At 51.6% G+C, this 26,247-nt stretch overlaps 11 protein-coding genes across 11 annotated transcripts; 8 read left to right on the top strand and 3 right to left on the bottom strand.

The window, feature by feature from the left end:
* Nucleotides 1-352: 352 nt before the first annotated feature.
* Nucleotides 353-1,006, top strand: UHO2_01693 (putative GSP1 - GTP-binding protein of the ras superfamily; the record flags this gene model as incomplete). Its single annotated transcript, XM_041559130.1, has 1 exon — nucleotides 353-1,006. The coding sequence occupies one exon, from the start codon at nucleotides 353-355 to the stop codon at nucleotides 1,004-1,006; it is 654 nt and encodes a 217-aa protein (XP_041415064.1).
* Nucleotides 1,007-3,763: 2,757 nt separating this feature from the next.
* Nucleotides 3,764-4,923, top strand: UHO2_01692 (putative BMH1 - 14-3-3 protein epsilon; the record flags this gene model as incomplete). Its single annotated transcript, XM_041559129.1, has 3 exons — nucleotides 3,764-3,830; nucleotides 4,060-4,366; nucleotides 4,512-4,923. 3 exons carry the CDS (start codon nucleotides 3,764-3,766, stop codon nucleotides 4,921-4,923), a joined length of 786 nt encoding a protein of 261 aa, XP_041415063.1.
* Nucleotides 4,924-6,099: 1,176 nt separating this feature from the next.
* Nucleotides 6,100-9,063, top strand: UHO2_01691 (putative alpha-adaptin C; the record flags this gene model as incomplete). The annotated part of the gene is made up of 1 exon (XM_041559128.1): nucleotides 6,100-9,063. One exon carries the CDS (start codon nucleotides 6,100-6,102, stop codon nucleotides 9,061-9,063), a length of 2,964 nt encoding a protein of 987 aa, XP_041415062.1.
* A 531-nt stretch (nucleotides 9,064-9,594) lies between these two features.
* UHO2_01690 (uncharacterized protein) lies at nucleotides 9,595-10,636 on the top strand (the record flags this gene model as incomplete). Its single annotated transcript, XM_041559127.1, has 4 exons — nucleotides 9,595-9,620; nucleotides 9,821-10,147; nucleotides 10,270-10,444; nucleotides 10,547-10,636. The coding sequence occupies 4 exons, from the start codon at nucleotides 9,595-9,597 to the stop codon at nucleotides 10,634-10,636; spliced, it is 618 nt and encodes a 205-aa protein (XP_041415061.1).
* Nucleotides 10,637-11,126: 490 nt separating this feature from the next.
* Nucleotides 11,127-12,146, bottom strand: UHO2_01689 (uncharacterized protein; the record flags this gene model as incomplete). The annotated part of the gene is made up of 1 exon (XM_041559126.1): nucleotides 11,127-12,146. One exon carries the CDS (start codon nucleotides 12,144-12,146, stop codon nucleotides 11,127-11,129), a length of 1,020 nt encoding a protein of 339 aa, XP_041415060.1.
* A 1,949-nt stretch (nucleotides 12,147-14,095) lies between these two features.
* Nucleotides 14,096-14,631, top strand: UHO2_01688 (uncharacterized protein; the record flags this gene model as incomplete). Its single annotated transcript, XM_041559125.1, has 2 exons — nucleotides 14,096-14,467; nucleotides 14,563-14,631. The coding sequence occupies 2 exons, from the start codon at nucleotides 14,096-14,098 to the stop codon at nucleotides 14,629-14,631; spliced, it is 441 nt and encodes a 146-aa protein (XP_041415059.1).
* A 246-nt stretch (nucleotides 14,632-14,877) lies between these two features.
* Nucleotides 14,878-17,364, bottom strand: UHO2_01687 (uncharacterized protein; the record flags this gene model as incomplete). Its single annotated transcript, XM_041559124.1, has 1 exon — nucleotides 14,878-17,364. One exon carries the CDS (start codon nucleotides 17,362-17,364, stop codon nucleotides 14,878-14,880), a length of 2,487 nt encoding a protein of 828 aa, XP_041415058.1.
* A 1,113-nt stretch (nucleotides 17,365-18,477) lies between these two features.
* On the top strand, nucleotides 18,478-20,457 carry UHO2_01686 (uncharacterized protein; the record flags this gene model as incomplete). The annotated part of the gene is made up of 1 exon (XM_041559123.1): nucleotides 18,478-20,457. The coding sequence occupies one exon, from the start codon at nucleotides 18,478-18,480 to the stop codon at nucleotides 20,455-20,457; it is 1,980 nt and encodes a 659-aa protein (XP_041415057.1).
* A 533-nt stretch (nucleotides 20,458-20,990) lies between these two features.
* Nucleotides 20,991-22,298, top strand: UHO2_01685 (uncharacterized protein; the record flags this gene model as incomplete). Its single annotated transcript, XM_041559122.1, has 1 exon — nucleotides 20,991-22,298. The coding sequence occupies one exon, from the start codon at nucleotides 20,991-20,993 to the stop codon at nucleotides 22,296-22,298; it is 1,308 nt and encodes a 435-aa protein (XP_041415056.1).
* Nucleotides 22,299-22,595: 297 nt separating this feature from the next.
* UHO2_01684 (uncharacterized protein) lies at nucleotides 22,596-23,873 on the bottom strand (the record flags this gene model as incomplete). The annotated part of the gene is made up of 1 exon (XM_041559121.1): nucleotides 22,596-23,873. One exon carries the CDS (start codon nucleotides 23,871-23,873, stop codon nucleotides 22,596-22,598), a length of 1,278 nt encoding a protein of 425 aa, XP_041415055.1.
* A 1,859-nt stretch (nucleotides 23,874-25,732) lies between these two features.
* UHO2_01683 (uncharacterized protein) lies at nucleotides 25,733-26,197 on the top strand (the record flags this gene model as incomplete). Its single annotated transcript, XM_041559120.1, has 2 exons — nucleotides 25,733-25,798; nucleotides 25,901-26,197. The coding sequence occupies 2 exons, from the start codon at nucleotides 25,733-25,735 to the stop codon at nucleotides 26,195-26,197; spliced, it is 363 nt and encodes a 120-aa protein (XP_041415054.1).
* Between the last annotated feature and the right edge of the window lie 50 nt (nucleotides 26,198-26,247).

Raw genomic sequence — 26,247 nt, 5'->3', positions numbered from 1 at the left:
GCTGCATTTTTGGGCCACAGTAAAGGCTGTGGTGGCCTCTCGGTGTTGCATTTCTCTTGTGCCTCACCTCACCGAAAGAAAAACAAAAAAAACAAAAAAACAAAAAAACAAAAAACAAAAAAAAACAAAAAAACAAAAAAAGGTTCTACAGCAACAGAGAGGCTGCAGCAGCCGCTTTGTCCGAGTTTGGACTCAGTTTGGACTCGCTCGGACAGGAAGTTTGCTCGAAAGTAAGATAGATAGCCTTGTAGGCATGTCACCTTGGTTCTTTCCACTCCACCACACACACACACACAAACACACAAACACACAAACACACAAACACACACATCCCTCATAGCTCACATTCAAAATGTCTGCCGAGAACTCCGAAATCCCCCAGTTCAAGCTCGTTCTCGTCGGTGACGGTGGTACGGGCAAGACCACGTTCGTCAAGCGTCACTTGACCGGAGAGTTTGAGAAGAAGTACATTGCCACCCTCGGTGTCGAAGTCCACCCTCTGCAATTCCACACCAACTTTGGTACGATCTGCTTCAACGTTTGGGACACTGCGGGACAAGAGAAGTTCGGTGGTCTCCGCGACGGTTACTACATCCAGGGTCAATGCGGTATTATCATGTTCGACGTCACTTCTCGAATCACTTACAAGAACGTTCCCAACTGGCACCGCGACTTGGAACGCGTCTGTGAGAACATCCCCATCGTTCTCTGCGGTAACAAGGTGGATGTTAAGGAACGCAAGGTCAAGACGGGTGCGGTTACGTTCCACCGTAAGAAGAACTTGCAGTACTTTGAAATCTCGGCCAAGTCGAACTACAACTTCGAAAAGCCTTTCCTCTGGTTGGCACGTAAGCTGGTCGGTAACCCCACGCTGGAGTTCGCCGCTGCTCCGGCTCTTGCTCCTCCTGAGGTTCAGGTGGACGAGCAGCTCATGGCTCAGTACAACGCAGAACTCCAGGCTGCTGCTGCTGCTCCTTTGCCTGATGAGGACGATGGTGACCTCTAAGCGCAGCCCGTTTGATTCGCCAGTCATATCAAAACCAGCTCCTGAACAGTACTCTACTGTCGTTGGAATCTCGTATAATGACATCGAGCAGCTTCAGGTTTGCATCACTCTTCAATTCTTTCAGCGCACGTTAGCATTTTCTTCTTTCTCGCCATAATACCTGCACTCTCTCTGCTTTCCTTCTGCAGTAGTGCACAAATGCCAATGCTCACCGGTTTCTAGCTTTCTATCACTCTAGCTTTCTATCACTCTTGCTTGTGTGTTGATGTGCATCCCTTGTGACTTCTGACTTGCCCTCTACGTTTCTGTGAGACACTTTGTACTTTTGTTGTGCTCACTCTTGCCCCTTCTACAGATCAGCTCAGAGTGCACATCTGAGGTGGTGAGAGCAAGTATGGTTTAGATTCTTGCAAAACTAAAACCATGTTACACCTCAGCTAAGCACATGAGAAAATTGGTATGGTATGAGCCGTGCGAGAGCTGGGCAGAGGGGTTTTTTTTTGTTTTTTGTTTTTTGTTTTTTTTTTTTTTGGGGGGTGAACCCTCTCTGTCGTCTCTGGCAGTCTGCCAATGGACCTTCTTGATCGGAAAAAGAGACGCGTCTCGGTGCGCACGGAACACAATTCACCAGGGAAAGTGTCAGCAAAAAAGCACTCGAGAATGGGCATGACCGACGCACCTCGAGCTACTTTGTCGCATCGATTGGCGATGTTCAGCATCTGCGCCCAAGTCGGAGCGGCTCAGCGAGTTAGGAAGGCGGAGAAGACGTCGGCTGCGCATTCACAAGGCATGATTGCAAACGGGCAACACAGTCCGAAAGATTCCTCGACCAAGACAGGAAGAAGAAGAGGATCGACATGAACACTCAAGAACACTACAGAGAGCATGTGCGCAAGGGTGTGGTGTGATCAGGGGCTCTCTCAAGACCGAGGGGGCTCCTTTCTGTCGCACTCTTACCAGCAAGGAAAGATGCACCAAAGATGCTGCGTAGAAGTGAGACTTTGTCGAAATGAAAAGCGTCAGGTCAAGAGGGCAGGATAAGCAAGACAAGCTCAGGTTGGCAGGCCGAGGAATACAAACCTCTCCTCCGAGCAATTGTGATTGACGTGGCTTCTGGGTTCGGGAAAAAAGGGATTTTCCTAGTCGAGATTTGGCGAATGTGCTCTCTTGGCGAATGGTTCTATTGTGATTCAGCAATCTCTGAAACTTTGTCTGCGCAGCGGCCCAGGGGTGAGAGCGACTTGCGCGTACGATGGCTCTCGCACCCCCGATTCGAATACAAATTCAGGGACTGTAGCTTTGAAATGATCATCCGTCGTTCATTTCAAGCTCCCTGCCTTTCTTTTTTTTCTTTTTCTTTTTTTCTTTTTTTCTTTTTTTTTCTTTTTTTTTTTCTTTTTTTTTTTTTTCGTCGCGCTGTCTGTCTGGTCGAACACTGCCACCTCTCTTTTTTGAATTTCTCTGCGCTTCTTTTTCTCTGATTCAAATTGCGCGTTCAAGCCAAGAGGAGACTCGATTTGTATTCGACTTGTTGAAAAGTGGGCAGAAGCCAATTTGTATTGAGAGTTCTCGTCGCGCTTCTGCGTGTATCCGCTCCTTTCTCTCTCGCGTCCTCTGCTGCTGAGCCTGATTTTGGATTGGATTCCGCTCTTCCTCTGGTCTTCTGGCCAGTTCTCTGCGTGTGAATTGCAACTCTCTCTCGGTCTGCCAGTGTTTCCTCAGCTCCAACGCACACCACACACGCCGCCGACACACAAACACACACACACACACACATACACATACCACGCATCTCGCCCGCCAACCCGTCCGTCCGTTTGGTCTGCCTTTCAGTGAGAGTGAGAGTGTCAGTGTGAGTGCCAACAAGGCTCACACTTTCCTTCCGCCTCAGCCTCGTTATCATCGTCTCTGTTCCCCCCCACCATCACTACCTTCCGTGTCGCTTTTCGATCACAATCATCATCATCTCTCCATCCCCCTGTTCACCTCAGGGTAAGTAAACCCCTCCGTACACTAGCCTATCATCGACGTCCAGAACGCGCATCCGCTCCTCCCGCCATCCGATATGCTCGCTATCATCAGCCTCGGCGCTTTCCGTCGTCCTACCCGCCACGCTGTCTCGACGCCACCACATCCTCCATCCTCCTATATCGTCCGCACTCTTTCCAGCACGCCATCAGCATAGACAAAAGCTTCATCATATGTGCCTTATCCACCTGATAGCCTTCGTCGGTGGCGCAGATCCATGATCTGTCGTTGCAACTACGTGTCATTGCCATCATCGCCTGATGATATCAATATCAACCTTCATAGTGAATCGCCTCTACAACCCCGGTGCTACCGCAGCTATGGTGTCGTACAACGTCGCTGTCGTTCTTGATCACCAGGGATCTGGCTAGATCGTCATCTGTCTTGCTCTTTGCCGACCCTCGCACTTTGGCACTCTTCAAACTCCGTTCGCGTTTGGCTTGGTGTGGAAGCGAAGAGCAGAATTCCACGACACAGCTCCGCCTAAGTCAATAATGCACTCAACGCTTTCGTCTGGCTCTCGCCAACACCATCACTTATGATCACCAGTTTGATCCCCTCTTGCCCTTCTGGATCTCGCTTCTCTGCTTTGTTCACCCAACTTCTGCCTTGGTGCAGCTGCTGACTCGATCCTTTCCATCTTGATACTACTCTCACTTCCTATTTCCATTTCTACAGCTTCAACCCTTTCGTTCCTACAACTTTTGCTCTTCACAACAAACTTTCACAATGCCTGAATCTCGAGAGGACTCTGTCTACCTCGCCAAGCTCGCTGAGCAAGCTGAGCGTTATGAGGGTAAGTAAATTTGACCGCAGAACCTTCCATTTCTGCGCTTTGTGGTGCTCGATTGGCAGACAGAAAAAGGTTTGGCTGGTTTGGCTATCAAATGGCTGATCCAAGAGCGAACTCGAGCGCAGAAAGGAGGCTTTGGCGCAAATTGCAGCAGTAGAAGCTCTCGAAATTGACTTCTGTCCCACTATCCCTTTTTTTTTACTCTCTTTTTTTCGCGCTCCTGCACCTACAGAGATGGTCGAGAACATGAAGCGCGTCGCTTCCTCCGACCAGGAGCTTACCGTTGAGGAGCGCAACCTTCTTTCCGTCGCCTACAAGAACGTCATTGGTGCCCGCCGTGCCTCGTGGCGTATCGTCTCCTCCATCGAGCAGAAGGAGGAGTCCAAGGGTAACGAGGCCCAGGTTTCAATGATCAAGACCTACCGTGAGAAGATCGAGGCCGAGCTCGCTCAAATCTGCGAGGACATCCTCGATGTTTTGGACAAGCACCTTATCCCCTCTGCCGCTTCCGGTGAGAGCAAGGTCTTCTACCACAAGATGTATGTATTCAAACCCAAGGGAAACCAAATTCCCCCCCTCCCCCCAAGCGCAGTCATCTGCCTCTTGGAAGAACGAGGAAAAGATGATGTGCTGACTTTTCTTTGTTTTGCCTCTCACTCGTGCGCCTCTTTTCTCATCTTACAGGAAGGGTGACTACCACCGATACCTCGCCGAGTTCGCTACCGGCGACAAGCGCAAGGACTCCGCCGACAAGTCGCTCGAGGCTTACAAGGCTGCTTCGGACGTCGCCGTTACCGAGCTCCCCCCCACTCACCCCATTCGTCTCGGTCTCGCCCTCAACTTCTCGGTGTTCTACTACGAGATCTTGAACTCGCCCGACCGCGCTTGCCACCTCGCCAAACAGGCCTTCGACGACGCTATTGCCGAGCTCGACACCCTCTCGGAAGAGTCTTACAAGGACTCGACCCTCATCATGCAGCTCCTTCGTGACAACCTTACCCTCTGGACCTCGGACATGCAAGATTCCGAGAAGCCCGCCGAGACTGCCACTGCTGACGCTCCGGCTGCTGAGGCCAAGGGTGAGGAGGCTGCCTAAACGAGCAGGTTTACAGAATGAAAGAAGAAAAAGCTCCCCTCCTCCTTCCACGCTCACACTCTCTTCCCCTCGATTCCCCTCCTCCCACTCTTCGTTTCCTCATGTTCCTTACGTCATTTGGAGGCCGTCGCTTTCATCTCTCGCATCCCCGCCGTCTCGTCGCGTTCCGACTGATGGGCACCTTGGCGAGCGAAAGGGGGCGTCTCTGGTGCATCATCATTTTCTCGAACTCTGCGCGATGTGGACTCGACCGATCTTGATGTAGGCGCTGGAGGCCTCTCTTTCTCAAGTCTCTCTCTTGGTTTTCGTCGCATCGACTGGTCTCGATGGAGACCTGACGGGGGAAGGGAATGTGCTAGACCTGTACTTTTGCATCAGGTCGTGTTACCGAATAGTTTCCATTCGACGTCGTGCTATATCCAGAACAACTTTCAAAGTCCAAGTCTTGTACCATGTGTCGTTCTGTTTGTTGCTATGTGTGCGGTTCAGTTCAGTCCCGAGAAATGACTGGATCGAGAGCTGCGCTGACTAAGACAAAAGCACTTGAGAGATCTTCCGATCCAAGCTGCAGCCAAAGACACGAGGCTGCGCTGGTCTAGGCGCTAAGCAGCAGCCAAGCAGCCAAGCAGCCAAGCAGCCAAGCAGAAACCAGAGCATAAAGGGTACTCAGGAGGAGGTAACCCTTTGTTCCTCGGGTGGTGAGGAGAACGAGGCAATGCTGGAAGGAATGTAACATAGGGAAAAAGAAGAAAGAAAAAAGAAAAGCACGGACCACGCATAGCGTCCAGGGTCGGCCAATCCAATCCGAAAGTCAGGCAACTGTGTGCTGTTATGTGTTTGTGTATGTGTGTCTCTTGCTGTTGCTATGCTTTGCTCGGCAGGAGGTCCTTTCCCTTTGTTCCACCATCCTACACTCGAATCCTTCTCGGCATCTTGACCCTTTTTCGAGACTTGCCTTGTTACTACTTGCCTTGTTACTACTTGTTACTACAAGCACGCCAACGAGACCGTTCGTCTTTGCTCTTGCCCACTTCGCCAGCACCAGGTTCGGACAGTGCACAGCAACCTCCACCTCAACGGCCAGGTTGGCAGCGACTCTCCTTCCCTCTCTCGACGCACAGTGGCAACAAGGAGGGAAGTCCGTCAGCGACTAGAGCATCGGATCGCACCGCTAAGATGACGTCCAACTCCTCCTCCTCCATGCGAGGATTGACGCAGTATATTGCCGACCTCCGAGCATGTCGCGTTCGCGAGCTTGAAGAGCGCCGTATCAACAAAGAGATGGCGCACATACGAGCAAGGTTCAAAGAAGGCCAGCTCGACGGCTATCAGAAGAAAAAGTACCTATCCAAGATCGTCTTTACCTACATCCTTGGCTACCAAGTTGACATTGGTCACATGGAGGCAGTCAACCTGATCTCCAGCAACAAGTACTCAGAGAAGCAGATTGGCTACCTCGCAATCACCCTGCTGATGCACGAGAATTCGGACATTGTCCGTCTCGTAGTCAACTCGATTCGCAAGGACTTGGACGAGATCAACGAGGTCAGCAACTGTTTGGCACTTCATGCTATTGCAAATATCGGAGGAAAGGAGATGGCAGAAGCGCTCTCCGGGGATGTGCATAGACTCTTGATATCGCCAACTTCCAGGAGCTTCGTCAAGAAGAAGGCTGCCTTGACGCTGCTTAGGCTCTATAGGAAACACCCGGAGGTCATTCCTGCTCAAGATTGGGCGCTGCGTATTATTGCTATTATCGACGATGACAATCTTGGCGTCGCGCTCGCTGTGACGAGCTTGGTCATGGCTATGGCGCAAGACCATCCCGAAGCTTTTGCAACCTCGTATCAGAAAGCAGTGTATCGAATGCACAGGATCGTGGTGGAGAACGATTTCACTGCCGAATACGTCTACTACAAGGTTCCCATCCCATGGTTGCAGGTCAAGCTCCTGCGTCTGCTGCAGTACTACCCAAGTCCCGAGGATCCGACGCTGCGAAGAACGATCGAAACGGTATTAGATACGATCATCAACAACTCACAAGACAGTCCCAAGAATGTGCAGCACAACAATGCGCAGAACGCTATCCTGTTCGAGGCGATCAACCTTGCTATCCAGCTCGATACCCAATCCGCCCTCGTCGCCAAAGCAGCAGTGCTGTTGGGCCGCTTCATTCTATCCCGGGAGACCAACGTGCGGTACTTGGGTCTGGATACTATGGCCCATCTCGCAGCGTGCGCCGAGAGTCTGGAGCCAATCAAGATGCATCAGAACACCATCATTCTTTCCTTACGGGATAAAGATATCTCGGTGCGAAGAAGGGGTGTCGATTTGCTGTACAGCATGTGCGATCTGACGAATGCCAAGGTGATTGTTTCGGAGCTGCTAAAGTATATGCAGATTGCAGACTATGCGTTGCGGGAGGAGATGGTGTTGAAGATCGCTATCTTGACCGAGAAGTTTGCGACCGAGTATACTTGGTATGTTGATACAATCTTGCAGCTGATTAGCTCTGCGGGCGATCATGTTAGCGAGGAAGTATGGTACCGAGTGATTCAGATTGTCGTCAACAACGAAGGTGTCCAGGAGTATGCAGCGACCAAAGTGCTCGAGCATCTAAAGTCCTCGACTTGTCACGAGAACATGATCAAAGTCGGCGGGTATATTCTCGGCGAGTTCGGCCATCTGATTGCAAATGATCAGGGAGCTAGCCCGATCGAGCAGTTCCACACGCTTCATTCCAGGTCGCATCTCTGTTCGCAGTCGACGAGAGCTTTGTTGCTTTCGACATATGTCAAGTGGTTGAATCTGTTCCCTGAGATTAGGGAGCAGATTCTCTACGTGCTCAACAGGTACAGACATGTGTTGGATGCCGAGTTACAACAGCGGGCGTGCGAGTATGTAGCGTTGGCGGAGATGCCAGATGATGATCTGTTGCAGGCCGTGTGTGACGAGATGCCGCCGTTTGCGGAGAGGTCCTCGTTGTTGCTCAGTCGACTGCACAAGAAGCATACCGATACCGAGGATAAGAGGACGTGGATTATTGGTGGGAAGGATACAAACCGTGGCAGAGAGCAGGCGAGATTGGAGAGTTTCAAGAAGGGAAAGGCGAATGGAGGGGCGATGCCGACCGGTGCTGCTGGGTCGGTGATCCCTGCTGGGCATAGAATTGAGGCGGTTACTGCTGATTCGATGAGGAATGGCGTTGATGGCGATGCGGATAACGTGCTTGCTGGACTGGAGGGGTTGGATATGAATGCGACCACGCCGTCGGGCATGGAGAACACAGGGTTGCTGTCAGAGCAGCCCTTGATCGGGGATGCCTCCACGCCTGCCTCTTCTACGGCGACTACACCCTCGACACCGCTCAACAACCAACCTCTTTCGGCAGGAGCAGACAAGTTCTTCCAACGCTTGTGCTTTGCACCCGAAGGAGTGCTTTACGAAGACAGTCAGATCCAAATCGGACTCAAGACGGAGTATCACGCTCATCAAGGCAGACTGGCGCTGTATTTTGGAAACAAGATCGCGGTCAACTTCAACTCATTCACTGTCAACGTACGCTCCCGGGAACCAGAAGCTCTCAGCGTTACAGTTGCCAAGATCCCGACAAACTCTCTCGGTGCTATGACTCAAGCTCAGACGGTCGTCCTCGTCGAATGCATAGACCTCTTCACGGAGCCACCGATTCTCGAAGTAACCTATCTCGCCGGCTCCTTGCAAGAAATCCGCCTACGCCTGCCTATACTGATGACAAAATTCATCGAACCGGTCCAACTCGGCACAACCGACTTCTTCGAACGTTGGCGACAGATCGGCGGGGCACCACGTGAAGCTCAGAAGATCTTTGCGTTCAAACTCTCCCCCAATGGAGAAGTGGATGTGGTTAGGCAAAGGAGATTAGTGGAGGGAGCAAGATTGCAAGTGTTGGATCGAGTGGATCCGAACCTGAGCAACTGTGTTGCTGCTGGTGTACTGCACATGCGGCAAGGAGGCAAAGTAGGATGTTTGTTGAGGTTGGAGCCTAATAAGGATGCCAAGTTGGCAAGATTGACTGTTAGGACGACAAATGATTTGGCCAGTGCCGAGTTACTGAGGATCCTTTTGACCGTGCTTGCGGTTGATCAGGGCAGATTGTAGAGTAGGAAGCAGGCAGTTGAAACGATCATGTTTATGTCTGAGGCAGTGCCTGCCGTGTTTGAGTTGACGCTTCGGAGGTCCTTCGATGGATGAACGAGCAAGAAGGTGATCATTCCAGAAGGCTTGAGGGTGGTGAGCTTGAGCATGACTTTCAAGATATGTCTGCCTTTCAGTGTTAGTTTCAGCGAGTCTGACAGTTTTGGGAAATCCAAAAAACCAGACACACGACACACTCTTTCGAAGCTGAGCATTTCAACGTCACTCGACAGCCCCAACCGCGCCACCTTTCTTCCTTCTCTCTCTCTTTCTCTCTCTCTCTTTCATCATCTCCATTCTTTTACTTTCATTCGTTGATATTTGAAGTCGACGTCGAAAGCAGATTTGCTGTCGTTTTAGTTGTAAGTGTTCAAAACGCCCGAAGAGTGCAAGCATGATGGAAGCAAGCGCAAGTTCGACTGACGTTGGTTTCGATTCAACTTGACAGGTAGCGGATCGTAGTTGTCAAGCAAAGCAGCAGAAGTAGCTTTCAAAATGTTCCGTCGTCGAGGTTGTTACGTGTAAGTGTCGATGATGACATCGGCTATGTCGGATCTTATGGAGCCTCAGTACTGACATTCGCCTCCGCTGTTGCATATGCTCCATCAATGTATGCTTGGACCAACGCAGGTGTGGTCAATGTAAGTTTCCTTCCTCCTTCCTACTGTACTCTTTTTCATCTTACTGCAGCTGCTGAGGGATGTTCTCGTTCTTCAACTTGCGATATTCTAGTGGGTCACCTGGCCGAAAACTGCTCCTTTACCGAGCGTCGATGCTTTAACTGTCTCGAACCTGGTCACGAGTCCTCTGCCTGTGAGGCTCCCCGAACGACCGAGACTAAACAATGCTACGGCTGTGGTGGAAAGGGCCACATCAAGGCTGATTGCCCCGCCCTTGCTGCCAACGGTGGTGCTGGTGCCGCTGTTGGAAAAGCTTGCTACACTTGTGGTAAGCCCGGTCACATGGCCAGGGATTGCGGTAAGCCTGCTGCTGCCCGCGGTGGTCCTGCTGGCGGTGTTCGTTGCAGAAGGTGCAACGGTCCTAACCAGTAAGTCCAACTCCTACCCTCTCTGCGATGCAATAGATTAGAAGAGAGAGAAAGAGAGAGAGAGAAGAATGCTGACAAAAAGAAAATATATATTGTTTGGTGTGCTTTGTACGCGAAAACAGCTTGGCTAAGGACTGTCTCGCCCCAGCCCCTGCTTCTGCTGGTGGTGCTGCTGCCAGTGGAGGTGCTAAGGCTTGCTACGGTTGCGGTGGTAAGGGACACCTCAAGGCTGATTGCCCTACCTTGAACGCCAACGCTGGTCCTAAGACTTGTTACTCTTGCCAGCAGGTCGGACACGTAAGTCGCAACAACACCCGTCGCATTTTGCTGAGAGACAGAATATGGATAGTTGACTTGACGCTTGTATTGTTGTCGCTGTTGTGTTTTCGGGGTATACAGATCGCTCGTGACTGCTCTCAAGCTCAGGTAGAGCCAGGTACCATGGCTGAAGCTCCTGGTACTAACGCTACTGCTGCTCTGACTGCCTAAGCTGTCTTTTCTCTCTAGTCGTTTTCCTGCTTGTTTTTCGAAAGTGTAATGCCTTTGATACCATACCATCCCGACTCGAGTTTGTGGTTCGATGAAACAGCCGTCTTTCTTCCTCTCGCTCTAGAGTGTTGTGATTGTGAAGAGATTGTCGAGAAGCAATAAAGAATCCCACTTGAGTCTCATGGTTTCAACAAGCTCGCAATTGGACCTTGTCGAGAGAGGGAGATGAACAAGCATATTTGCTGCTGGATTCCGAGTCTCCTGGACGTGTATTTCGAATGCAAAGAGGATGTGTGTAGAGAGAGACTTGTGTTTGTTATAGCTACACACACACACACACACAGAGAGAGAGAGAGAGAGAGAGAGAGAGAGAGAGAGAAGAGGAAGCGCAGATTGGAAGTGTACTGGATCTGATTCAAGGCTACAAAGTTGCCCTTCCGAAGCGGCATCGTTGGTGGCGGTGTGGGGGTATAAAGGCCAGAAACTCGTACTAATACACGGAGGCCAAATGAGAAGAGTTGTTGCACAATGCATAAGCGTTGGAACTGGTAGGGTGTTTGATCCTTGTACGGTTATTGGCGCCAACAAGACGAATGCATTGTGGAGAAGGAGGTTGCACTACAAGTCTTGGAGGACTTGTGCATTGTCCACCACTATCAGCAGGAGATATTGGGGAAGAAGGCGGCGTACCAATGCTTCCCAAAGCCGAACAAGCTCTTGCATTCCTGATTGCAGGCGAAGAAAGTTCGAACCGCATACCTGATCTCTGAGAAGAGTTTGCACTTGAAAAGTCTTGGTATCCCTCAAACCCTGCAAATCCTGCACTGCTTGCACTATGGCTAAAACAACTATCCGGCAAGGCTGATTGTGTAGGAAGGTATAGGGCAGCAAGAAGAGCTTCTCTCTCACGCCTACGGGCTAGACGTTTGCGCTTTTCTTGTGACATTCTAGCACGACCTTTTCTCCTTCCATCTGTTTCGCTTCCCGAGAAGCATGATTCAACGGAAGAAACAGGAGAAGCTGGCGAAGCTGGCGAAGCTGGCGAAAGAGGGGAAGTTAAACATGCTCTACCCATGCCAGCATCGAGGTTGTTGCTGGTTGAAATTCGAGGTCCACAAGAAAGAGTAGGTTCTTGCAAGACGTCAAGTGCAGCTCTGACTGCGGTTTGTGCGGTATGCATTTCAAGATGGTCGGGTTGGTTCAAGTAGTCCATTGATTTACAACGCTGCATCGTGGGTTCCAAGAGGCTACTGCAACTGCGACTCATCGAAAAGCCAGCAGATGCAGCAGTAAAAGCCCATGGTGAGGATCGACTTGGGAGCGATACAGGACACATAACGAGATCCTTCTCATCAAGTGAGGCAAGAGGTACATCGAGAAGAAGCGAGAGAATGTTGAGTTCTACTTCACTCTCACTCGTAGCCACTGATTTGGTCATCATACGACGGGCCCAAATCGAACAAGCGCCAGAGTTCGTTGCAACTGGCAGAGGGCCTGGTGCGAAAGACATTCTTGCAGAGATTGCAGCCTGCCAAAGAGATAGTTGTAGCCAAAACCTGTTCGCCAAGACAGTGTGTTTGTGGGGTTGATGCTGAAGTTGATCCTAAGTGCGCAAAGAGCTTGTTGGGGGTCTTGTTGGCCGAGAAGGGAAAGAGAGCGTTTATATGTTTTTGTTGCTGATGCTGCTGTTCGCTCGACGATCAACGGTGAGTAAGTAGCAAGTAAAAGAGACGCGAGAGTTTGGAAGGAAAGTGAGCCGTTACAACAAGAGCAGTTCGGGAAGGGGGGGGGGGGATTGGGAAAGGGGGAAGATAGTGCTGAGTGGAGAAGAGGGGCAAGAGTGATGTTGGGATAGGAAAAAGGTGTAAGAGAGGATGGGGGAAGTGATGCTCGTTCTCGTGGGTGAAGGATACATATATGTTCTGACAGACGAGAGACGCCAGCAGAGACACAAGGAGGGAGTGAGAGCTAAGCGAAGCATCTGACAGGGCAAAGGAAGCTATCGTGGCAAAGCGAGTATGAGCACATGTGGAATGGTGCCAAGCTGTCACTGTTGCTTCTCGCACAGGATCAGCAGTAGTTACAACCAAGGCGAGCGTGCATGATGGCCAGTCCGAAGACCGAACAGGCAAGTGTGCAGAGCTGAGCTATGGTATGCATTCTGTTTTGCAGATCATTCAAAGCAATGAGAATCCGATCCTTACCGACCGAGACGGCGGCTCCTTACCACTGTCTATGGCTACACTGACCGAATCGCAGAGGGAAGACACCAACACACACACAGAACAGCGGCAAGGCGACACACTTATGGTGGCGATGGCTGGAGGCGATGTGGTCGTCTTTGTTAGCACACAGAGAGGAGCGCAGCTGGGCAGGCATAGTGAACGAGAAGACGGAGAGAGCAGCTCATACATGCCAAACCTCTCGGACACTCGGACGTGGAGTGCATCGGCTTGCAAATCCCTCTCTTTGACCTTGAACGCCATCGAGGAGAGCTATGCAGAGACATCTATTGCACAAGTGGACCTTGCAGCTGACAGCCGCTCCCTTTCTCCTCTCTTCCACTCTCCTCTACAAAACAAAACAAAAGGTGTTGGTCTCAGGAGCCTTTGCCACCTGGAGCGCGTCCCTCGATTGACTCTGTCAAGCCTTCTCTCCTCGGGTCTTGCGAAATGACGATGCGAACTCACTTCTGATCAGGCTTGATAGTGCTGTCAAGCTAGTTCGAAGCAGCTTCAACGAGGCTCGAGCGAGTGAGAAAATGATCAACTGCTAGAAAAGGCCGTTGAAAAGGCAGTTGAAAAGGCAGCTCGACTCGATCAAAGCACTTCGGCATTTTTGCTGCATCTCGGGCGACGCTTTCTTGTTAGTTCTCGCTACCAAGCTCAGCTTTTGTCGTTGCTGTTTGCATTCTCCGCTCATGCCTCTTGACACACTCGCTCGCTGCTGTCGTATGGTTGCTCTTCTTCGCTCACTTCAAGCGCCAGTAAGACCTTCTGGCTGCCTCTTCCGATCCCTACTCTTGACCACCACCGCAGACCCCCCCCCCCTTCACTGACCAATGACTGAGCTAGAAGGCATAGTTTGCGCCGCGACTGTAGAAAGCAATACTCATCCTGTCGGTCGGTGACAGTCTGCGCTTCGGTCGAGCAAAGTGACTGATGAACACCGTATCATCCGCTCATTGAGCAATCGTCTTGACACCATTTCGCTGCCACCTTATAAAGTTGCCTCAAAATTGTCTGCCAAAAATGTCTGCCAAAAATGTCTGCCAAAAAAGAGTTCCGAAAATCACCAACTCCTTGTTCGTATCGGGCCGATCTTTGGTCAGGGTTGAGATTACATAATCATTACCAACCCTACCCTTTCAACTCTCGACTCCACATTCTTCTTATATCCGTGCACTCACTTGTTGCTCGCCTCTCCCTCCTCACCACAACCTCACACCCATCGCACAAGATGTTGACCAGAACACTAGCACCAATCCTCGTCACTCGCCAGTCACTCTCCATTGGCACCAGTCGCACGTTCACCTCCACTCGTCGAGCCCTGAAAGTATACGAAAACGTCGATGCCTCCCAATTCCAATCCCGTGTAGTCTCCCCCTCAGGCGCAGAGGCAGAGACACCAGTACTGGTAGATTTCTTCGCAGTCTGGTGTCAACCATGCAAACTTCTCTCCCCCACTCTCAAAAAAGTCGCTTCTCAACCTGAGGTGGTAGGTGGGAAAGTGGTGGATCTGGTAACCATCGATGTTGATCAACATCAACAGATTGCTAAGCACTTTAATGTTTCCGCCATGCCCACTGTTGTCGCTATGAAGAACGGAAAGGTGAGTACAGCGATGCACATCTAATCTATGCGCTGATGCAGCAAAGTGCAAGTGCTGACCAAACTGTTTTTTCATCCCACTGGCGCCGGTTGTAGGTCCTCGACAAATTCGTTGGCATGCTGCCAGAGAACAAGCTTATTGAATTCGTACAGAACCTCAAGTAATACACCACTTTCCTGCATCCTCTATCATGCCTTCCACAGGCTTGCAAATAGAATGTAAGAAACAAGGATGAATGAATGAATATTGCAAGAAACAAGTCTGCCTACGATTACAGCCGATTCAAATGTTGTGCAAGAGAGAGAGAGAGAGAGAGGGAGATGCAGATGCGAATGCGAGACAAGATGCTTTATAGCAAATAAAACAACCCACGACAGAGTTCCAAGGGCAGATGAAAAGGCAGAGTAATGTTAAAGATAGGGACTGATACTCATGGCCTCAACCTGAGAGACGAAGGATGAGCTGTTCCCTTGCTCTTCTTCCTCTTGCTCATCCTCATCATCATCCTCTTGATCTCCGCTGCTCCTCTTTTGACCCTTTGAACCCGGAATATCCACTCCTTCAGCACCAGGCTCGTTCCGTCTGAGATCATCCGCCTCGTCATCGTCTTGCTCCGAATCCTCTGATGAGTCATCTCCATCTTTCTCTGGTGCCACTTGCGACCACTCGCGGTAGAGAGGCTCGATGAACGATGCCGACGATTCAAGTTTGTAAGGATCGAAGGGGAAGAATGATTCCAGCACTGAAGCTGTGGTGACTGCTGAAGCTCTCTTTGACTCTGGCTCGGGTTGGTTGTCGGGTCGAGGTGTTTCCCGATCGCTTCCCTCTTGACTCATCGGTGTTCCTGATCCTGCGTTTTCCAGTTGAATCCGACCGAGTGATGTAGACCTTGGGACTGGGTTGCTTCGGTTCCCTCTGACCGAGCGGTTATTCGCTTCGATGATCGAATAGCAGTACAGAAAGCCAGTGTGTTGAGCGATTCTAGCGAATTGCTTAACCACGTTCGCTGAGCAATACTTGAGTGGGTTCAACCTACAAGTCACTGCCCTCTGCAAAGATGTCAACCCATCGCACCATGCTTCTGCACCAAACTGTCCTAGACTACCAACACTGTCGTGCATCCCTCCTCCGATCTCATCCGCTTCTTGGTAATCCAGATCCCCCACACCTCCGTCCGCATCTTCGTTGGTGATCTTTAGATCCCTCCATCGAAAGCAAAAGATATAGAACGCTGCCTGAACCACCGAATAGAACACCGAATGGGCATTCGAGCCAGGCGCTGCTGAACCAGCCTCGGTATCTGGACGAGTGCTTTCATCGATATGCGCATCCAAATAGGCACACAGGTTGTGCAGCACAACACGCGTGGTTGCTCCATCGACATAGCTCGCCCGGCTAACGAAGCTTGCTACGTACCCTGCTGCTGCCGACCGAATTACTGCGGGTTCTTCTTTCTCTCCATACTCTACCCTTCGGCTGTACAAGCTCTTCTCGAGGAGTACGCCGAGGAAGTAGTCTGAGAACTCTGGATCTAAAGAGTTGAACCAGAAGAGCAAGAATTGCACGTGTCGAGATCGGAAGGTCGGCAGAATGTTGCGTGCAAAGATAGACAGTAGGGTATGGAAGAGATTGCGTCGGTTCGTGTCGGCGTTCATTGGGCTGTTGCTCGTTGCGATAAAAGTGAGACTGTTGGAGCCAGCGACGTACTGCGCATCGAGCTTGCCAAGGTGCTCAAAGAGGGCAATCATGATAGCGTCGAGCTTGGCGACAGATTCGCGGATGCGTCGCATTGATCGCTCTAGGTCTTCCTGCGTCTGCTTTTGCTCGGTCATTGCTACGTTTTGATCGTAGTTCTCGTCAGAAAGGTCAGAGAGATTGTCTGCAAAGTCGCCATCATCACTCTCGTCGTCGTCATCATCAGAGCTGTCTGCGTCATCGACATCGTCGAGTGCCTGCTCGAACGGGTCGTCGAAATCCAGACCCAGCTCTTCTGCTTCGTCGTCATCGAACTCATCAAGCTCGACCTGAATCTCGACGTCGAGTTGAATGGCTCGGTCAATGACAGCTCCAAGAATGGCTTCTGAAAGCTCAGCACAGTACTCGCTGACATGCAAGATGTTTCGCATGTAGACCAGCTGATCCGAGCGATGCACCATCTTGTGTGGCAGAAACTGGACGAGCAGAGGACCGAGCACGCCTGGTAGGGTGGGTACGACACTAAGAAGCGAACGAATGAGCAAATGCACTCTCTCGTAGACCTGCTTGCGCTTGAGTGTCGACATGGACCTCTTGCCGGTCTCGTCGGCAAAGTGGTACGGTAACCATTCTAGGCGATATGACAACGCCTTGGTGGCTTTGGTGAGGATGACTGAGAGCCACTCGCTTCGAGCACTGACAAGACTGCAGACGAACTTGATCCACATCTGCGCAAAGCTGTCGTCCATTGATGTCCATGGCAGAGCAAAGATGCTTTCGACCAGCTTTGAATGTGATCTGTCGAGATCCGATACGACATGGGATAGTGCAGCCAGCAAAGACCGTAAAGACGAGACCGAGGCTCCTGATCTACCGGTTGATGGCTCGGCGAACTGTACGAGCAGCTCGTAGTAGGGACCTGTGTTGCCCTTTTCCTTTTCTGATAGCGCATTGACGACGAAGCTGAGGTACATGCCCTGGTAGTTGGTAGAGCTGCTGCCCATCGAATTGATGGCTGCCATGCTGCCTGGTGGTGGTGTCTTCTTTGACAGGCTGGAACGCAGTGGTTTTATGGGTATTGTGGGTGATGGTGATGAAAAGTTAGAGTCGTCTGACTGTGGGCTTCTCCTCTTGGAGGGTGAGGGTGGCGGAGACATGTCGCCTTCGAGGCTGTATGCGACAGAGCGCAAGGTTCGCTTCATGGTGCTAGCAATGGTACCAGGTTTCGATGTGGTTGCTGTAGAGAGACTACTGGTGCGGTGCTGTGACGACGTCTTGGGGGAGAGTGGCGCGATGTTTCGAGCTCGAACGGGCTCGACGGACGGCATCACAGCAGCAGCTCGTGCAATGTCTCGAGCTTCCTTCTCAGCCGTCTAGAAATGTGGTGGTGTTGCTGTAGCGGGTGAGGAAAGGCTAGAGCTGATGGCCTTGGTGGCTTTTGTTGAGGTACGTGAGGCGAGCGCCGAGGGCAACGTTCGCTTGTGCTTCACAGAAGCCTCTGCATGCTGCGATTCCCAGGTACAGGCTTGGGTGAAAGTATTGGCGGCAGGTCCTATGAAGGCTGCGAGATTGTCAGACGAGACACCTCGGATCGATGCAGTTGATGGGCAGTGAGGACATTCGAGGGCGAAAGGTGGTCGCTGATGTCCGGGTATAGCGTGGGGGCCCTCGAGAGAAGGAGAAGATGATGAAGAAGAGCTTGTGCAAGCTTCAGTAGTAGCGTCAACTGTCTCTGCTGAGCGCAGCTTGTCCTTAACTTACGCCCACGGCTTCTTGAGATTCGTGATTTTTTGATTTTTTGATTTTTTGAATTTTTTTTTTGACTTTTTTTGACCTTCGAATTTGAATTCCTGGTTCAGGCGAACCCGCCGCCAAGTGCCGAAGGAAAAAAGAAAAAAGAAAAAAGGAAAAAAAAGTCACGAGTGGAGAGGTGCTGCTCACCTCCGCATTTTCCACATTTTTAACCCCCTTTTTTTGTCCCTTTTTTTCTTCGATTTTTCTTAATAACGCCTTCGTCTAGACAGCGCGTCGATGCTTGTCATGGTCCATGGCTGTTGAGCCATGACTAATCATGACTAGCTGCAGTGAGGAGGGTCTTTGTAATTTTCGAAAATTTCAAGAAAGTCGTGCGTTTTAAGGGAAACCTTTTTTCTTCTTCTTGCAGCTGCTTCGAACCCTGAGAAGCAAGAAGAAATTCTGTAGTAGTTGAGCGCCTCCTTCGTTCGCCTCGATTCCTTACTCCACCATTCGCACCGCTTGCTTCCAACTTCCAGAAGCATCGGTTCGTCGATACCTACAGTACTCTACAAGCAACAATGGTCAAGGTCAAGAAGCGCGCTTCCAAGCGTCTCAAGTTAGCGCAGAGAGAGAAGGTCAAGAAGAAGGTCAAGGAGCATCGCCGCAAAACTCGCCGAGACGAAAGAAGGAGCACACAATGGAAGAGCAAAGCAAAAAAGGACCCAGGCATCCCCAACTCATTCCCTTACAAAGAGCAGCTGCTCAACGAAATCGAGCAGAAGCGTCGAATCCAAGAGGAGGAGAAGCTCGCTAGAAAGGCCGAGAAGCTCGCTGAGCGCAATGGAAAAAACACCGCCGAGCAGGAGGGCGGCTCTGACGTAGAAGGTGTTGCGGAGGACGAGGAAGTGGATGCAGACGATGTTTTGGACAATATGCCTTTGACAGCGCCTCTCTTCCGTGGCACGCTTGCCGATGTGCTCGAATCGACAGATATCAAGACTGTCGTTTTGACGCTTGACGCTCGTGACCCCCAGAGTTTCCGTAGCCCATGGCTCGAGGCCAAGATCAGCAGTCGTAAGGACAAGGAGTTTGCATTTGCTCTCAGTCGTTCCGACATGGTGCCGCTCGAGATGGTTGCTGCATGGTCCGCCTACCTTTCCAACACCACCGGATTCCCAGTCTTCCCCATCAGCTCGCCTTCCGACCAGCTCGCCGAGAACACCGGCGCCGAGGCTCTTGTCGAGCAGCTCGATCTGAAGGGAGTCAAGAAAGGAGATGTTGCCGTTGTCGGCCTTACACACTCCGGCAGGAGTACCGTAGCTGATGCTATCCTCAACGCTATCGGCGTGCCGAAGGACGAAGATGTCGAAGACGAGGACAACGAAACCAGTGATTGGCCTGCTGTGCTTGACACACCCGCCCTCATTCCACTTAAGAGCTCTGAGGCTGCCGAAGACTCGGATGTCGAGGAAGAAGATGAAGATGACGAGGATGAGTCCGAGAAGGAGGAGAAGGACGAGCACAAGTACATGGCACGAATGGAGCTCAAGTCCATGCAGACCTTGATGCGCAACCAGGGACACGTCCAGAGGATCAAGGAGCCTCTTGCGCTCACATGGGCATTGCTATCACGAGTCTCGCACCCCGAGGACCTCATGCTGATCTACAATGTGCCCGCATTCGGCTCGTTCCAGCCGGGCAAGGCATCATTGGCTGACGAAGAGTTGGACGCCGAGGAGAAGGAAAAGATCAAGGCAGCTTCTAGACGTCGGAAGGTGCACGCCGATACACAAGAGTTCCTCATTGCACTTGCACGAGCAACAGGCCGCATGAAGAAGCGCAACATCCCCGACGAGATCGGTGCTTCGCGTGTCTTGCTGCGAGACTGGTCAGATCAGATGCTAGGCTACTACACACAAGCGCCCAAGCTGGCAGCTGAAGCGCAGAAGCTATCAGACGAGATCAAGCAGCGAGTCTCGTCGACCATGCCCCTTGTGCTGCCAAGGAAGGAGTGGCGTAAGAAGTTCCAGGCTCGTGAGCTCCGACTCAAGCCGATCTCGCTGGTTCTGGGACGTGAGGCTTTGGTTCAGGACCAAGTCGAAATGATGCCTCCTCCGCCCGAGGATGACGACAGCGAGGAGGATGACAGCGAGGAGGATGAAGACGAGATCGACGAAGCATTGCTCGAGGACGGCGACGACGAAGAGGAAGAAGATGAGGAAGCCGAGATCGCACCTAAGAAGCAGCTCAAATCCATCCTCAAGAAGGGCGGATCGAAGAAGCGCGACCAAGCTGAGGATGACGACGAGGATGATGTTGACGTGGATGACGACGAGGAAGCTCAGCAACTCTCGCGAAAGGAGCGAAGGGTGCAAAAGAAGGCACGAGTCGTTGTTCCTTCCAAGTCCAAGCCAGCTGCTAAGCGCAATGGCACCAAGGCAACTCCCAAGTCTGTCGCCGCCGCCACCGCCACTGCCACCGCTGCTGCTGCTGCCAAAGTGGCATCGGCTGCTTCCGGACCTGCTCCAGGCGAAAAGTTTGATTTCGGCATGCTCTGAAGTGAAGCTCACTTGCTTCATGTCACTCCATGTCTCTATTGTCTCTGTCAATGTACTTGTATACCTTTTGCATTCTCTACAATCACACCATCCTTCGAGATAACTTTGACTCTTTGCGAATTGCCTGTGGCTGTGCCGAAGATGACACAAGCCTACGGAAGAGCCGATACAAGCATTTGGCGTGAATGTCAATCGTTTTGCTATCATGTTGTAACTTCTCGGCAACAACTTTTCGGCAACAACTTTTCGGCAACAACTTTTCGGCAAGATCTTGCTCCTTTGCCCTTGGCTGAACATCTGTGACGGAGGAGTCGAAGGAAAATCAGGCAGCAGATGGCCTTGTCGGACTGAACCCTGACTCTTCTGATTGCTACCTAATTTTCCGATTTTTTAGAACTCAGCCTGGCTTTGACTGCTTGCACAGACCGCTGTTGGCGTTGATTCTTGCCTTGTAACTTGATCACGATCATACCCTTCGCCCTCTCATAACTGCTGCGAAAGAACAAGGGAGTCGACGAGGTCACACCACAACCATGAGTGCCTCCGACGCAGGCATGTTGCGTGTAGCTGGCATACTGCCGGGTACACTGCCGCCAACGGCGACGGTGTCGGGTGATCCGATGCTGACTCCCACGCCAACACCAATCATCGGAGCACCCGAAGTCGACTCGGACAACTGCAAACTTATGGGTCCTTTCGCTCTTTTCGTTCAGGCCATCATGGGCATCCTCGTCATCGCTTCTCTCGTATATAAGCGACAAAGAGAAAAGCCAAAACGCAAATGGAAGATCTGGGCACTGGACGTCTCCAAGCAGCTTCTTGGTCAGCTCTTCGTGCACATACTCAACATCATCCTTTCTGACTTTGTCGCAAGTGGCGGAGGAGAGAATCCTTGCTCGCTCTATTTCCTCAACATTCTCGTCGACACTACACTAGGCGTCTTCTTCATCTACATTGCTCTCAAATTTGTCACCTGGTTCCTTACACAACGCCTTGGACTGCAAGGTTTCGTTTCGGGACAGTATACGCCACCACTTCCCACTGCCGAGCCTGCAACCGGATCTTCAACAACTTGGTCACAACAGTCGCGCGCATCTCATACATCCTATCCAAGAGGCAGGCCAAGGGTGCGCTACTGGCTCAAGCAACTCGGATCGTACCTCTTCGTCCTCTTCCTCATGAAGATGGCCGTTCTCGTCATACTCGCTGTTTTCCCATTCCTCTACGATGTCGGATCATGGATTCTCGGTCTCTTCGGCAGTCACAAGGACTTCCAAGTGCTTTTCTCCATGGCTTTGTTCCCGCTCGCCATGAACATTCTCCAGTTCTGGCTCATCGATTCCCTTCTCAGACATAACCCATACACTTCGGCATATAGCAAGATGAACCCTGATGACGAGCAGTTCTTCAATAGCTCAGATCGCTTCTCCGAGTCCAGACCCTCTCTCGATGGCAATGATCGTAAACATTCAATAGGTGAGGCAAACGACGACGAAGCTGATGATCACAAGAAGCGTCACATTCAGCCACATGCTTCAGGCTCGAACGATTCGAGGAGGAGACCGTCTCCACAACCTTTGTCGCCTCCGCAAGCAGATCAGCCGTACGACTATCCTCCACCGAACGACCTCTACGGGTCTGTCCAAAAGTCTCCTCCCTTACGGCCCACCGGTTTACCCGACGAGATGCGTCGTCAAGCCAGTATGTCACTCTCTGATCATGGCTCTGACGAGGAACGGGGATCGCAGAGTATTCACCAAGCTCTGACTTCCAGCGAGGCATCATTACAGCGCTCCGAGTCACACCATCTCAAGCAAGTCAGCAACGACAGCAAAGAGTAATCTCGACCTCACTAGCCAGCATTTAGAGGTCATACCATCCATGTTCGTTTACTCATATAATAGCACCGTCTAATCCAATCTGCATGCCTTCCCTCTCAGGCAGCCCTCACTCCCATCTCAGCTCGACTGAACAGCCGTCTAAGGCGCTTTGAATGAAAGTGTCTACATTGCACTGGAAAGAATGAAGGAAAGCAGTACAACATACAGAAGCACAAGAAGAAGAGGAAGAAAGCCAGGTCAGCAAAGGAAAGGAGAGAAAAGGAAGAGACAAGGACAAGCATTTGTCCCATAGCCGCTCTACTGGAAGGGACCATCCGGAGCAACGTTTGTGGCGCCTGACTGAGGTGGCACCGGAGACATGTCGATCGACACTTGGACCTCTTGCTTCATGTTTACAGTGGATTTGGGAGGGAGCTGCGGTGCCAGCTCGTCCGTGGGACTGCTCTTGACGTATGCAGGCACTGAACTGATTGAAGAGAATGTACCCTTACGGCCGCGGTATTCGCTCGAAGTAACATCTGTCCCCGTGTTGGCCGTTCCGGGACGCTTGACGTACGACAATGCATGGTTGGGACTAGAGAAGGAAGCATTGCTCGAAGTAGCGTTGTGGTGTGGTTTGCTGTACGAGCCATTGTTTGACGAGAAGCCACCAGTGGAATAGGTCACACGCGAACAGCTTGGACTGTAGACTGCTTCTTGCTCTCCGATCAGCATCTGAAGGCCCACGACGATCTGAATAGCGATCGAAGTGCTGTGCACAGGCGGCAACTTGGATGCCCAACCCATCAGCATCACTACTGTGAGCAAGTTGCATGTTTCCACAGCCACTATGTAGTGCACGTTGTTGATGAAGAGCACTTTGGCGATTTGTGTCAGTCCGTTCGGTCCACTGGATGTCTTCTTCAATCGTAGGCAGCACGCAATCAGGATGGCCAAGTCGAAGATCGTGTTGTAGAAAAGGAACCAAAATGTTGAGGAGCCCCAGAAGTGGATGTGTAGCGACTCGTTGTCATCGGGCGATCCATGAACCTGAGCACTGGGTGCGCATGTTCCCGCCGGCGAAAGCGCATCTGCCTTGCTGATACGAGTGTTTGCCCACATGGCGATAGCCAACTGCCCGACCAGACCAGCTGTAATCAAGTAAGTGGCCAGCTTGCGTGTTCGGAAGATGATGCGCGCTCGCCATCCGATCACACAGAACACAAGCGTAGAGCACAAGAAGTAGAAGGTCGATGAAGTCCACGCCCACCATCGACACGCCAAGTCTGACTTGGCCGCTAACGTCTCGGTCACGAGAATGTCGCAGATGACAGCGATCAGCGTGAGGTACTTGATCAGCACAAAGAAGATCTCTGCCATGTTTGGCTTCTTCCTCTGGTACACCCGCATCAACATACGAATCTCAGCAGGATAGGTCCGGATGATCTCGGCTACCAGCAGGGTCTGCGCGATCATGAGAGGGAGGTTCCACGTGGTCGCCTCCTGCGAAAACCGCATCAAGGCAATGACTTGGCTACCGTGTGGCTCGCTGCCAAAGATGTACGGAAGGTACTCGGACCCATCGTGTCGCTCCATGTTGATGAATGGATGAGATCCTAGATGCCTGACCCTGGCGAAAAGGGTCGATCCTAGTCGACGGAGAAATTAAAAGAGCGATGGAAGCTAAAGAAGGATATTCTTGCCAGAGTGGAATGAGAACTTCGACCAGCGAAAGACGAAGGCAAAAGGATGGAGACAAAAGGATGGAGGCAAAAGGATGAAGGCAAAGAATGGAGGATGGGCAGTAAGGCTCAAAGAATGAGGGACAAGTTTGTTATCGCACAGCGAAAGGAGAGCCGATCTCTGGTGGTGGGTCAAGGTGGGAAGAGGAGCAAAGGGTGCAGAAGGTCTCGCTCGCTCAGAGCAAACGGATTCACGACACTACTTATACCGGATCAGACCCACACGGTAGCTTCCACCGGTGTGAAGCTGCGAGCTGCGTGGGCTAAAGCTATCCAGTTCGATGTATCGACTGAGTGGCGCCACAGGAGATTGATGAAGTCGACCCACTTCAGTAGCACGGCGGACAAGGCAGAAGGCAGACCTTAGTAGCAACAGAGCCACCCTCGAATAACTGGACGTTCCGCTCCTGCCAGTGAGACTTCGTCGTTAGTCCTCGCCTAACCTCCAGCAAGGGCGTTGTACTCCTGCGGAACCATGGGACGGCCCACTACTCCGATCGTGCCTATGTCCGACAAAATCGACTTCGACTTACGACTCATTCGCCACCGAAACATTTCTAGCTTCTAACTGATCTTATGCTATCGCAGGAGAGGCCCCAGCGTCCCACGTACGAGATGAAACGAGGACATGTAGTCAACCTTGGAAAGATACAGCTCTGTCCTGGCGTGCTTACTTGTCCGTTGTCCCACGATCGGACTGCCGATGATACTGTAGCTTGCATGTCGTGCACGTACAAGGTCAATACGGATGCCGAGGGACTACCTGCTGTCGCCCTGTTTGTGCGCGGGCTTCAACGCACATCGTCGCACGGTCGTTGCCATAACCTTTTCCAAGGAGCAAAATGATGCTCAGGTACGGTAGGCGCAATGGAACAAGCGCCACATCGCTGTCAGATACCTCATCAAGCAGTTATCTGGCGAGCAAGGTTTCTAGCCATTTGGCACGCGGCTCAGCGCCATATCGTCTTCCCGATCAACAAAGTGGGGTAGACCCGCCGGAGAGGTCTGATCGCGATGAAGGCAGGACTGTCTCCACCCACCCAACGGTATCTACTCTGCCGTCTTGAGCTGCTTGAACAGATCCAATGACTTCTCAGCAATCCGACAGACGCCGGCCTGGCTTCGGAAACAAACTCAGAACACCACAATAGTCTTCAGCATTTCTACGCATGTCGCAAAGTCTAGACACCGTCGTCCAGTTGTCGATGATGCATGCAACGATGTTCCAAAAGGTGGCGTTACTCGCTCGGTGGTGGCAGCGCCTTCCATGAAGGTCAACAGAGTGCTCTGCATCGTTGTCATCGTTAAACTTGGCCGTGGGAACCGTCCCTGCTTCACCGAAACTGTGCCCCCTGTACCCTTGATCACGTTGCCTCCCCTGACGGTGGGCTTCCGCCACTGTTCGAGAGGGAGACTTCATCTGCTGACTCGCATCCACAAGCTCATTCCTCTCTTTCCAACCTTTCTGTCGGGGGGTTGATTGAGGTGTGACACAGTGACTGTTAGCTTACCGCTCCCGCACCCCTAGGTTGGCACCCACATCACAGCAGTCAATTTGCTTAAAAGGATAGCTGGTCTTGGTTTACCGCCCCGCCAAAAGTCTCGTTCACGGCGAGTCTCAGATCCACCGTCAGAATATCAAGTGTATCCTTTTCGATCAAACGATCTCCAACTCCCCTCTTTTCTTGCTCGTCGACATACTATACACGGACGATGTTGCACTATCTTGGACGTCTTTTTCTCGTAGCAGCCCTTGCTGTAGCTTGCCTCCGGCCCGCGGTCCAAGCTGTAAGTCTTTCTCCCTCTGCCTGCTCACACAATATCCCCTAGCTGGTCTTTCTGACAATCTCGACACCGCTCTTCCACACCACCATTGTACAGACCCAGAACAGACCTTTACGCAGAGCCATCGTCGGCGACAACAACGACAATTACATCACCAAGCTCCACCGACGATGGTACTTTCTCTGGCCCGGCTCACTTGCTCCCAAACCTCCACGTGAAGGAGAAGAGCACAAGATCATCTACGCTGACTGGATCGTTCATCACGATCCTGCTTATAACAGCAACGTTCAGAAAGAAATCGAACTCGCTCGCCTTCAGAATCCGACGTTCATTCAGGTCTCGGTCGGCGAAAGCAGCAGCAGCAGCAGCAGCAGCAGCAGCAAGAAGTCTTAGCGCGTTTCAACTGCTTGATCCCTTTCATTCTCCTCTTATTCTGGGTTTGA

The sequence above is a fragment of the Ustilago hordei genome, assembly GCF_900519145.1.
Source record: "Ustilago hordei strain Uho2 genome assembly, contig: UHO2_contig_03, whole genome shotgun sequence".
NCBI classification, from domain to species: Eukaryota; Fungi; Basidiomycota; class Ustilaginomycetes; order Ustilaginales; family Ustilaginaceae; genus Ustilago; species Ustilago hordei.
This window is presented reverse-complemented; position numbering and strand designations above follow the sequence as displayed.